Raw genomic sequence first — 12,421 nt, 5'->3', positions numbered from 1 at the left:
GGCGTGCGCCGGCCACCCTCTGCTGCACGTGCCTGCTGCTGCCGCCTGCTCGGTTTAACGGGTGCTGCCTGGCGTTTCTCTGTGGTGGTGGTGGTGGTTGGGTCGGGGGGGGGGTTGGTGGTGGCCTGCGTTGTTGGGGACGGCAGGCGGAGGCCCGTTGTTTACTCGGCGTCGTTCTGCGAGACGGACATTCGCCGACGACCCATATCGTTTCACGACGCCAGGTACCGGTTTAAGTCCCCCCCCCCCCCCTCGCTCACTTCACCCACGCCGGTGACCGTTAATTCGCCGGCCTGCCCGGCCACCATCACATTCTGCGCCGGGAACCTGACGGCAGAATTTAAACCTGATGGGGGAAATGTTCAGCGCAGCTCTGCGATGGTGGCCAGCCTTTTGCCTTTCTGTCTGTGAAGCCGTGCGACACCGAATGAGCGAGGGTCACAGACACCCGAATGAGCGAGTGCATTAGTCAAGAGAATATTGAGACTTTTAAAATCGGGTTTTAGTTCCACAACTGCTGATCACTTACTTTTTTTTTACTTTCAATGCAGTGGACAGACTAGTGTACCGGCCGGCCTTATTTACACGTCCCTGCTTAGGAGTGCAAATGCAGTGAAACTCGAGCGTTTCACTGAATTGACGCAAAATATATCGAGAGTCAATGAAGCAAAATATAACGAAAGGAAGTTCGCGTAAAAACGGGGGGGGGGGGGGGGTCACGTTAAAGGGCCACCCAGGGACCTGGCCAGACGGACAGCTGGGACGGCTGCGTGGGTCGAGGCTTGAGCATGCCCCCTGGTCTCTTGCCGCATGTCCGCCGATCGCTGTTTGTCACTAACATAGCAAGAATGTGCGTTAACCTTCCTCCCTCCCCAATCCGTGGTCCCGTGCATCTCTGTCGCCTTCGTGTTCGTCCGTGTCTCCCCACGTGTCTCCCCGTGTCTCCCCGCGTCTCCCCCGTGCGCGTGTCTCCCCGCGTCTAAACGTTTCCACCCCCGCCGTCTCTCTCGACACGCATGTGCATTTGTCCTTCGTCGTCACGTCCTCCGTGCATCCCCCCCGTGTGTCCCCCGGCGCCCCGGCCTACCCGCCCCCCCCCCCCGTGTGTTTGTCTTAGACGTCTCCCTCAGTCTTCGTCCTTCACTGCCAAGGACAGACGCCGCCCCCCCGCGTTTGTCCACTCTGCCCCAAGGTACCGCTCGCTCGCCTGCGCTGGGTCTCCCCCCCCGTCTCTCTGACCCCTGCGGGTGCCTTGTGCTTGCCCAGGCCTTGGGCGACGGTTTGCGAAACGCTTCGGCTTCGTTGCGAGCGCAGTCCTGCCGTGTTGTTGGTCGCGGGTCTCGTGTTTGCCGTGCAGAGTGATCTTGAAACGTGTCTGTATGAGAGGGTCGCCTGCTGTGAAGTTGTTGTGTACAGATTGGTTTGTTAAATGCGGTGAAACCTCGGTGGAAAGCTGTTTGGCCGCATTGAATGTTCGGTGCGGCCAAAAAAAGTCATGTCAGGAAATGTTGACGTGGTTTCTGTCGATTCGGATTTTTTTGGGACTTAAAAGTAAAGATATCTATACACGGTTAGATCAGAGCGATGCGCACAAAGCGGGAGTTTTGTGGTGAGGTTTCACTGCATGTACCAACAGCTTTTTCCTCATTTGCAATGTCTTTGTGAATCTATGTTTGTTTTGAAGCAGGGGTCGCGCATCAGGGAGCAACCCCCCTTGTTTGCCCATTTTCTCACGTGAATGGGAAAAAAGCCAAATGCGCGTTGACGCTTTCGTCAAGTGCCCACGTGCGGTGTTCGTCTTCCCGACACCAGTGTCTTTTGCAGTCCTACGCTACGAGTAAGAAATGCGGTTGGATTATGCAGCACTTGTCACATTGACAATCACGATCTGTGTGGGTGCGTGTCGCATCCCTACGCAACGCGGGCTATCGCGTCGGGATGCGATGGGCGTGTCCGGTGAGTCAAGATATTATAGGCACTCGACTAAACCATCAATTGGGTAGCAACCTGGACAAGATTGATCACCTAATGAAGTGGCTTATCACTTGGAAAATTATAGAAGCCCAATACTCTTGAATGCTTATTTCTAAATGTCGAGGGAAAAACCGGGGAACCCGGAGAAAAATCCCCGTGACCACGGACAGAACATGCAAACTCCAAATATACAGGCATCAGGGTCGGGATCGAACCCAGGATCTCCTGTGTACCAGGCGAGGGAGGTAACATCTCGCCACCACGGCGCCCATTCGTAGTCGGCAAGGTGTCGTTGCCGTTGTGCTGCCGGTAGATCAGCTGCGACGACTCCGTTTGGTCCACGGTCGCCTGCGATTCGTGCAACAGCGGCAGCAGCTGGTGGCTCGTTGCTGTGCTGGCAGGCCGTGGCCTTTAATCCAGCGCTGGTGGAGGCGGCGAGGGTTGGTGGATCAGACAAATCCGTGAGGCACCCTCCTTTCCCGTGGACATTTAGGTCGCCATCTCCTGGCTTGCCAGGGTACGAATGGCAGTACAGCAAGTGAACTAATTTCTATCTCTGCGGGGATTGAGCGTTAGCCCCCTCCTCGTACGCGCGGGTTTTCTCCGGGTCTTCCGGTTTCCATCTGCGTGTATAATAATCGTGGTGGACAAACATCCCAATGAAGGGACAGCAGAGCTTGGGCAATTATCGGCGACTGTTCTTGCTGCATTCCCATCACTTCTGTTGTTTCCTGCGCCTGTCAATCGTTTGTGGAGAACGGCCCGTTACAAATTCTGTTATCCGAAGCGACGCGGGCGGCGCAACGCTGCAGTGCGTGCAGGTTCGGTGAGCGGTCGCGTCGTCCGTGTGGTTTTCGCAGTGGAGGGCACGGCGGCGGCGGCGGAGGAGGAGAAGGAGGGGGACCTTGCGCGCCGCTCGCCGGCATCTTGCGGAACGCCGGCAGCACCTCGGCTTCGCCGCTCCCGGGGCTCGTCAGCAAGTGAGGGCAGCGACCGCCGGGCGTTTTTTGTCGCGAAGCGAGAAATGGCTGCAGAAGTATTGTTGGGGAAATGAGGTTATGATGGGTGGGACGCGGCGCGTGCGTGATGAAGGGGGGAGGCGGGGTTATCGGTATCCGAGGGGCGGGTTGGCGACCCAGGGGAATTTGCGCGATTCGTTTTGATCAAGTGTCGTCTATGATCCAAGATTACTACGGTATATGTTGATCTTCTTTCGCACCGTACGTAGCCAACCGTGCTAATTGGAGGTTCGAGGGAAGGACAACAAACTAAGGACAAAAAGTTCTAAAGGAATGAGTTTTCCATCTAGATTTAAAAGTGCATCGCTCCAGTGGCTTCCTAATATCGGAAGGGAAGAGCGTTCCAGACGACCGCAGAAGGGCATCTGAAAGTGCGCGATAAATGATGATGTGTGATGTGGTTAAGCATAAAATGTAACCGTGGATGGAAAGACAAGCTGATGTACAGATATGGGTAGCACTCGAAAGTTTGGTCGCCATGGTGGTGAGATGTTAACTCCCTCGCCTGGCATGCAGGAGTCCCTGGGTTCGGTCCCAACCGCTGACGCCTGTAGATTTGCAGTTTGCATGTTCTTCCCGTGGTCGCGTGGATTTTTCTGCGGGTCCTCCGGTTTTTCCCTCCACATTTAGAAGCATGCATTCAGAGTATTTGGCTGTGATAAATTTCCACTTGATAAGCCACTTTGTTGGGCTATCATTTGTGGGAAAGTCACTTCTGAAAAAGAACTATATAGCTTAGTGGGCCTTACCTGGTAAAATAGAATACGTTCTTTCGTAGTTTTAACTCCTCCTTCAGTAGTCACTTAAATGGCTGGCTGTCTTTTTCTTTCTGTGTTCCGACTTACTTCCCCGCACCTCCAATTAGTGCGAAAGAAGTTCAGCGTACACACGTACATGCTTGGAACTGTCCTCTTGCACCCTCTTGGTCTGTATTTGGGTGAGAGCGAGCAGTCGTCCGTGTCGCTTTAATCTTTGTCTTGCCCATCCACACTTTCAGCGGTCAACCCGGCGTCACGGCGATGGATACCACGGTCTATCAGGTGAGTCTTCTGAGCGGACGTAATCGTAGTAAGGTCCCTTGTTTGACGTTGCTCCTGTTTGCGTCGTTGTTTCACTGTAGCCTCGCCGACGAATTGGGGAACGCGATTAGATTTAAAATGCGTTGGTTCACCGCAAACGTGGATTTAAAAAAAAATTGAGAGAGGAGAACGCCAGAGGTTTGGGCAGCGTGCGCGACGACGCACTGACCCAGCAGGTGCCGAATAAAGCCTCGGTGTTTACAACATCGCCGTGTACTCAGTACCGTACTGCCCTCCCTGAATGTGATCGCTGTGAATGTAATTTTTCTCAATGTAATATCTGTGAATGTATCTCTGTGAATGTAATATATGTGAATGTATCTCTGTTAATGTAATCTCTGCTGCCATCTCTGGTGAGTAACATTCTGACCCCGCCTATTACTGGACTTTAGAGCTCATCGGATACCTCCAGCACATTCTCAATATTCCGATTCTGTATTAACTTTTTATTTAAGCTTGTTATGCATCTTTTTTGGGTATCTTTTGTTAACTATTTCGGTACTCATTTAATGTTTTTTCTGCTAATCTTAACCTAAAAATGAGCGCCAGGAACACATCCTAAATGTATGTCATTAAGTCAGTGGTAAAATAGGTGTCGATTAACGTTGTTTTGCCTACTGTAAATAGAGAACTTACTGTAATAATTAAAAATTATCCGTTCATAAGATGACCCGGTGGCTCAAACGTCATTACTGAGATTAATGGTTTTGAATCCAGGCAGCCACCAGTGATTAAATTGGGTTCAGTCACAGCATTGATAGTTTCAGCCCTATCGCGAGTGACTCCACAAAACTACCCATCGAATTAAATGTCGGTTTTTCATTTAATTTGTTTTGACCTTCGGGCGACGAACATTATTCTCGGAAAGCGCTGCCCCAGAGGTCACTGGAAGAGATCTCGGAAGCAGCTCCGTAGTATCCGCATCTGTGGGGCATTCTCTTCACGCTGCGGCTCTCTCTCCCCCGCGGGAGTCTCCAATGGATTCTCCGTCCCGCGACGTGACGCCCATTGTACACTTCGAATAACAATTGGCAGAACGGATTTTTTTTTTTGTTAAATGGAACGTCCGTCGTGGATGCGCCTGATGACGTGGCCGCCCCGTCGCCGTGGCAGCAGGAGGACCTTCCGCCCGCCGAGTTCGAGTTCCAGAAGAAGCGCGAGCAGATCCTGCTGGAGCGCACGCGGCACGAGGCGCAGCTCGCCCGCCGGCGCTACGAGGACGAGCGCCAGCGCCTGACCAAGCACTCGACCACGCAGACCTTCACCGCCGCCAAGGTGCGCCAGCCGGCCGCGTGCACCCCCGCCTGCGGCACCCGGCTTATTTGCGCACAAGCGCATCGGCAAGCAGGCGACGCGGTGTGACCGTCTTTCTTCGATGGCCGGCCGCTGCGAGGATGAGCGGAGTTGGCGTGATGATGATGGTTTACGCTGCTTGATGAACGAGATCAGCGAGGTGTCGTGGTTCACCTGCGGCAGGCACTTTGTGTGCAACAAGCGAGAGACTGTGACGGCTTGGTAGATGCGTTGGCGAGATGTTAACTACCTTGCCTGGTATACAGGAGGTCGTGGGTTTGATCCCAATGCCTGCTGTATATTTGGAGTTTGCATGTTCTCCCCGTGGTCATGTAGATTTTTCTCCGGGTCCTCCGGTTTTCCCCTCCACATTTAGAATCAACATCACGCATTTTGGAGTATTTGGCTGCTATACAATTCAACATGATAAGCCACTTAATTGGGCTATCATTTGTGGTAGCCATGCTGCTTCTGAAAAAGAGCTACGTAGCTCAGTGGGCCTTGCCTGTCAAATAAAAAAAATGTTTTTGTAGTAGTTTATAGTATATCTTTACTCCATTTTGACGTGTTTTGCCCCTAGCCCACCTACCTTTCACAACAAGCAGTACGAGGTTGCCAACTTGCGTGTGAAATATTTTTCTACTCTACTCAAGGTTCCTGAAGCAATATTAATGATGGTGACGGATGCATCTTAACATGCTCTCGCTCAAGGTGGGCTTTCCAGCTCCTGCGCTATCACAGTAACCTCCGACTCACTGCCCCGCGTGTGCCGTGTCTCTGCGTTGTCTTTACGCAGCCTCGCGGAGTCCACCAACACAGCGCAGAGAGCGACCCGCAAAGTGACGTGAGTGTGCCGACGGCTCTGGGGATGCCGAGCTGCTGCTGCCGTCGCCGCCCCCCTCCGTGCCGCCCGTCTGCTCGCTCGCTCGTGTTCGACAACCCTCGTCATCCCCCACACCAGTTAACCCTCTGTCGCGCGCTGGTTTTCATTTTTATCGGTTTGGTTTTGCAAAAATATATTTAATAGTTTAATGTTTGATTTAACTTTCTTTAACCTTTTTACCCATGGGAAATGGCAGGAAGGGGAGTAGAGTCTAAACTAACTATCTCAAGCGGAATGGATATTCTGACTACTCAATCCGCAAAGCCATCACCCCAACCGTGAGGAGGGAGCCATCTGAGGATCCAATCAAAACCATCACCCTAGCAGGGGTAACCAAAAAGATTTCCAAAATCATGAACAAACACAAGATCCAGGTCCGATTTAACACAGTACATAAAATTTGTGATCTGATCCCATCTGTGAAGGACAAGATTCCTGACATGCAATACCCCGGCGTCTACAAACTAAGCTGTATCTGCGGCAGCAGTTACATTGGGGAAACTAAGCGACATGTCTCGGACCGTGTTCGTGAACATAAGGCAGATCTTAAACACGGCAGGACCAATACTTCTGCCGTGGCTGATCATTATTTTAATGCGGCTGGCTCACGCGAAATTGATTTCTCTAAGACGATGGTACTTTGCAAGCCTACTGGCTATCAACAAAGATTCGTTCATGAAGCCATCCATATATACAGACACAGACACAATTTCAACCGATAGGAAGGTTACAGACAATCATCGGAAAGATGTCATCAACCACTTTGGGTCATGACTTGACTTGTGCTTTCTTGTCAATCAACCTCCACCGTCAGCAGTGTGGTGTGTGCAGCGGGGTGCAGTGATTTCCTGGCGACCCTTTGCTGCATTGGCATTGCTGCCCCACCCATGCTTCTGGTGCTACTGACACACTTGGGCTACGCCCATCTCCAAACCTTTATTAACAGTTTGCCTTTAGAGGATAACCCCTTTTCCTGATGATGACCGCTTGTGTTGCGATCGAAACGTTGTGACATTTTTATTTTATTTTTTCTATCTAACTCCGTGACTTTACCGAAATAACCAAAGAATACGAACTACCTCGCCTGGTATACAGGAGGTCGTGGGTCGCGTGCGTTTTTCTCCGGCTCCTCCGGTTTATCCCTCCACGTTTCTAAACATGCGCTTAGAGTGTTTGGCTGCTCCACGTGACAAGCCACTTCGTTGAGCTATCATTTGTGGCCAGGTCGCTTCTGAAAAAGCTACACAGCTCAGTGGGCCTTACCTTATAAAATCTAAATAGTTGAGTTTAAAAATGGTTTATTTGCATAATTATAAAATCACCCTGCATATTACTCAATTGGGGATGACACGTAGCTGCAATCATCACCCCCTCGTGGCAAACTAAGTGAGACTGTCCTGCTCTCTCTTGTCCTCAACTGGTTAAACATCTCAGTGACAAGTTGCCGAATTAGAAAAATGACCCCGCCAGATTATTTCACTGGGAACCACGCAGCGACCGTCACCCCCCTGCTGCGATGGTGAGACTCTCCTGGCCTCTATGAGAACCCGTCGTTGTACTGTATTATTGTACGGCCACGCTCGGCTACGCTCCCCGCCTTCGCAAGCGCTGCGCTTGTCGGCGCGGTGACGTTTGTTGTGAGTAAAAACAAAAAAAAGCGCTCGCGTTACCCGCACGGCTTCTGGCGGCGCTCACCCGGCAGCGCGTCTCCAAAAAGAAAGGGCCGTGCGTGTTTGCACGTGCGTGGTTCTCAACCAGGGGGCACGCGAGGTGATTTATAAACGTGCGTGAAATTATATCACACGTGAGAGTCGTCGGTGAATCTGAATCTGCCAATATAAAATAACTACGATTTAAATGTAAATCCATATGGTAACCTAGAAAGATACAATAAAAACCTTTCTAGACTGATTGATAGTAAACAATGCGGGTTACAAGAGTAAAACGAGCGAGCGCGAACAAATTTCGCTTGCAGTTACCTGAGAGTTAGAATATCTCACAAAATGGACAGTCGGTTAAAATATCGATGTTCATTATTCATACATTTATTTCTCAGAACCACGTTAGGTCAAGCATGGGGGGGTACAGCAGTAGCCAAACAAGGTTGAGAACCGCTGCTGTGCATCATACTAGCTTTTGCCACCTGCCGTTTGGCCTTTTGATTTTATGTTTCGTTCATTGTGCTCTGTGTGTGTGTGTGCGCGCGTGCGTCTGTGTTCATATCCCCTCCCTTGCAGTGTGTAAACGTCCCTCCAAGCAGAAAGCCACACCACATTGACGATAGTGCCTTGCTAGTGGTAAGGGACACTTCTCATTTGCGTCTACAGAATGTGTGTGTGGATCGAGACATTCATCGCTGTGGTGTGAATATCAAGCGGCTCACCTTTAAACACCGTTTATTTAAGTTAGGTGGCTGGGTGGCTCAAGTCAGAGCGCTGAGCAGACAATGGCAAGAATCCTGGGTTCGAATCCAGGCAGCCGCCGATAACTAAACCGGATATCTCAAGTGTAGTCAGTTGATGGTCTCAGCCTTGTCCACCAATGACTAATTCTGTTCTGCACTTAATTTGCTTAAATTCCCACTGATAATGGTAAAATCTCCCCTATTTCTGTGTGGACCAGAGGTCACTTGAAGGGATCTCAGAGGTAGCTCTGTGTTGCCCGCTTCTGCCGGCCATCGTCTAATACAGAGGTATCGCTTGTCTCTGCGAGAGATCCAAATGGACACTTTGTCTCCTGACCGGACGCCACTCACGTTGGCATTTCGGTGACCGCGATTGATGATCAATGCCGGCACCTGCAATGTTCCATTCCTTTACGATGTACAAATACAGCTTGAGAAACAAGTTGTCATCACAGTCCACCAAACTGAAATGAGTTTGTGTTTAACATCCAGTCTCATTGTCACACGTGGGGTGTTTGACCTCGCCTGGCATGCATTCGTATTTGGCTCATTCCACTGTCGGCGACCGTCCATTGATCCGTGTCATTTTGCATTTGCTGCTCCGTTTGTTTACGTTTCTTTGGTTTTATCATGTTTGTTTTAGTCCCCTGCTGATCCTGTCTCCTCCCCTGACGCCGCCTTGCCAAAAGCCACTCCCCAGCCCCATAAATTCACCAAGGTACATTTCGTGTCTCAAGATCATGATGCACCCCGTGTTTTCTTGTTCCTGTTCGGTCGCACACGGTGAACCTACGCACCGCGGGGCTCGTCGTTCACGAGAACGTGACGCATTGCGTGCGTGGCCGTGGTTGGGGTCTAGTTAACGACATTTGCAGCGCAGCGTCCCAGCTCGTAAAACCGTGTGTTTGCTCACCGTGTTTGTCGTTTCATCGAGCATCGTGAATTTGTGCCGTCGACGTTGCGAGTCATCTCATGTCACCGTCGTAACAGCTTGGAGATGAGCGTTATTGAGCGAGTCAAAAGTATCGTGCAGAAGTGTGTAAGAGTGTCAAATATGGAGGTCGGCAGGATGGTGCTGTGGGTGTAGCACCCGTGCCTCGCAGCAAGAAGGCCTTGGATTCGATATCCAACTTGGGCGCCTTACTTTGTGGCATTCGTACGTTTCGTTTGTATGTTTTCCCCGCTGTTCTGCGTGGTTGTCCTCCTGTGGCTAAAAACATACGTCATTGGTGTTGGCTAAACATCCCAACGCAGGCTCCTCCTGAAAAATCGTTTTTTGGCTCTCCTAGGTCAAACAAATTCTTTGTAATTGTCTTTATTATGAGAGTTGGCCCTCTCGTTCACGGATTAGAGCACTGAACTGGCACGATTGAGATCCTGGGGTTGAATCCAAGCTGCTGCCCGACATCTCACCAGGTTCTCCGGTATAGCGGGTTAAAGGTCTCGGCCCGATCACCACTGACGACACAACAAAAAACCCGTCGCCTTAAATTTACTTCTTACACCTAATTTGGCTACATTCCAACTCTCGAGAATTAAAAGCCCAAGTTGGACATGCAACGAGCACCTTTTGCAGAACGTAACCCCGGCGTGGGGAGAGAGGTCAATTGAAAGTGACCTTGGAAGTAGTTCTGCGGCGTCGATCCTCTGCGGCCGTTCTCCGACACAGGGTGATGCACTGCTCGCTGCACAGTCCTTCTGTCTCGTCACACGACGCTGCTGGCACAATTGGGATGTCAGCGGGGGAAAAGGAGCAAAGTGGAACTGCTGCTGTATAGGCCACCAACCCACAGGGGTACCTTGACAAAGATACTCTTCATGTGAAACAGGGGTCTTGCCCTCATGACCAAGCTGCTACTAACGGACAATCATCGTATGGATCACAGTCGCCATGCTGCGTCGCACCAGTTGCCGTCGGAATAGTAGATCAGTGGTGGTCGTGTCTCCTACGGGGAGCGGCGGTGTGGCGGTCAGCGCGCTGCACCACGAACCCGGCGACCCGAGTTTGATTCCCGCTCACGGCCATCACCATCAGCGATTATCTAAACTAGTCCTGGGCCTCCCCTAGGTCAACTCGGCCTCAAATGAGTACCCGGTGCGGTGTGTAAACACCGTCACTGGGGAGATAAAGGCGGTCGGGCTTGTGCCGCGCCGGCCTTCAATAGGCGCTCGCTAACGACACTTGCCCTAAATGTCTGTTAAGGCCATACGGGGTGTGATGTTTGCGTGCGTGTGCGCCCTGCAGAGCGAAGAGAAGACCCCCACTAACGCTTACAGTGGCTCCAACGCTCCCCTCTTCGGCCTGAAGCTCCGCTCCGGTGAGAATCGTCGCGCAGCCCCCCCCCAGCCCCCCCCCCCAGCAGCCCCAACTCCCGAGTCCCGACCGCCCGTCACGACGGACGCCCGTCAGCACCACGGCCTTGCGCTAGCACCGCGGCCTTGCGCTAGCACCGCGGCCTCGTTCCATCGCTCGATCCGCCGCCCGCACCGAGCACCCCTCCCTCCCCCGCCCCCCCCCTTGGTTCGTTCCACATCGCCTCATTTCACAACGACGATGTGGCCGCATTTTTATTTTGGTTGGGGGGGGGGGTAAAACCAAGTTGCTGCTCGCAATTGAACGTTGGTTGCGTATTTGGATTCAATCACCTCATGTTGGGTGCCAAAATAGAAATGTGGCCATTTGAGGTTTTGGGTCATCCACAACATCCAGACATTCCATGGTGGTGGTGCTGTTCTCATTTTCGCAGTCACTGTTGACACCGATCGTTCAATCTGCATGTGACGTGTACGACTTGGAGCATGATTTAACCGTGGTGACTTGTTTTATTCTGTTTCTTTACATACATTCTAAACCTCTTGCATGCATTCTCATGAGACCTGTGCTAAGCAGTGTACATTAACATCTTGTCTTTTCACCGTTTCCTTAACAAACTACCTCTAACCTGTCAATATTTGGCGCGTTACTTTTTTCGGTTATAAAATATATATTTTTTCCTGCCAATGTTTTTATGGTGAGGGTGTGGCTTTTTTGTGTACCGTTACATTACGGTTATATATTATACTTTTCACTCCCAAGCATTTCAACAAAAATCTGTTTTAAAATTGGTTCCACTTCATTGTTGCATTTTCTTTGTACTCTTCCTCCTCCGCGAACTGTTGTGCCTCTGTTTCCCACTGCCATCTAATCGTCTCCCCGTTCTTCCACCGAACACACCCGTCGCTGTCGTTCCCGCCAACGCCTCTTGCGTGTGTTCACTAACGCTCGACGCCTGCTCTCCGCTCCCCGTCGCTCGCAAGTAGAATCTGCCTCCGTGCGCCCGTGCTCCCAGCCCCCGCACTCCCGCCCGTCGCCCTCCCCCGCCGCTCGCTCGCCGCCGCCGCCGCCCTCCCCGCTTAGCTCCCCGACGCACCCCACAACGCCGTCCCCGTCCTCCCCCACGGCCGCTGCCGCCCCCCCCTACTACCGCCACCGCTTCGCACGCGCACACGCACTCGCCCCATTCCCCACACAGGGCCGCGGCCTCCGTGCCGGCCAGCAAACCGCCCGGGAGTTTCCTGTTTAGCCCGGCCGGAGGCGGGCTGCTGGAGCAGCGTCTAGGTACGTAGTCGGTCGCCCTCGTGGCCTGGCGCGTCGGGGTAGAGCCGCCACCGCCGGCGTCGTGGCGTCGGGGAGGAGCAGATGGCGCTCGTCGCGAGCGAACGCCGCGGCGGTGGTCCTCGCCGCTCGTTTGGTGGCGCGTATGTTGACGAGCGTCTGATGAACAGTTTT

The 12,421-nt window shown here is 52.2% G+C and overlaps 1 protein-coding gene across 1 annotated transcript in view; it reads left to right on the top strand.

Moving 5' to 3' along the window:
* Positions 1-12,421, top strand: part of LRCH1 (leucine rich repeats and calponin homology domain containing 1) — a 55,033-nt gene that overhangs the window by 35,355 nt on the left and 7,257 nt on the right. Inside the window, 11 exon segments of the mRNA XM_078616650.1 lie at positions 147-224; positions 1,118-1,192; positions 2,835-2,954; positions 3,991-4,033; positions 5,186-5,347; positions 6,162-6,209; positions 8,486-8,545; positions 9,296-9,370; positions 10,898-10,970; positions 11,953-12,109; positions 12,111-12,250. Of these exon segments, the coding sequence (XP_078472776.1) occupies positions 147-224; positions 1,118-1,192; positions 2,835-2,954; positions 3,991-4,033; positions 5,186-5,347; positions 6,162-6,209; positions 8,486-8,545; positions 9,296-9,370; positions 10,898-10,970; positions 11,953-12,109; positions 12,111-12,250 (1,031 nt within the window).

This window comes from Lampetra planeri, chromosome 51 (genome assembly GCF_965212315.1).
Source record: "Lampetra planeri chromosome 51, kcLamPlan1.2.h2, whole genome shotgun sequence".
NCBI classification, from domain to species: Eukaryota; Metazoa; Chordata; class Hyperoartia; order Petromyzontiformes; family Petromyzontidae; genus Lampetra; species Lampetra planeri.
The sequence above is the reverse complement of the archived record's forward strand: the minus strand, read 5'-3'. Positions and strand labels throughout refer to the sequence as shown.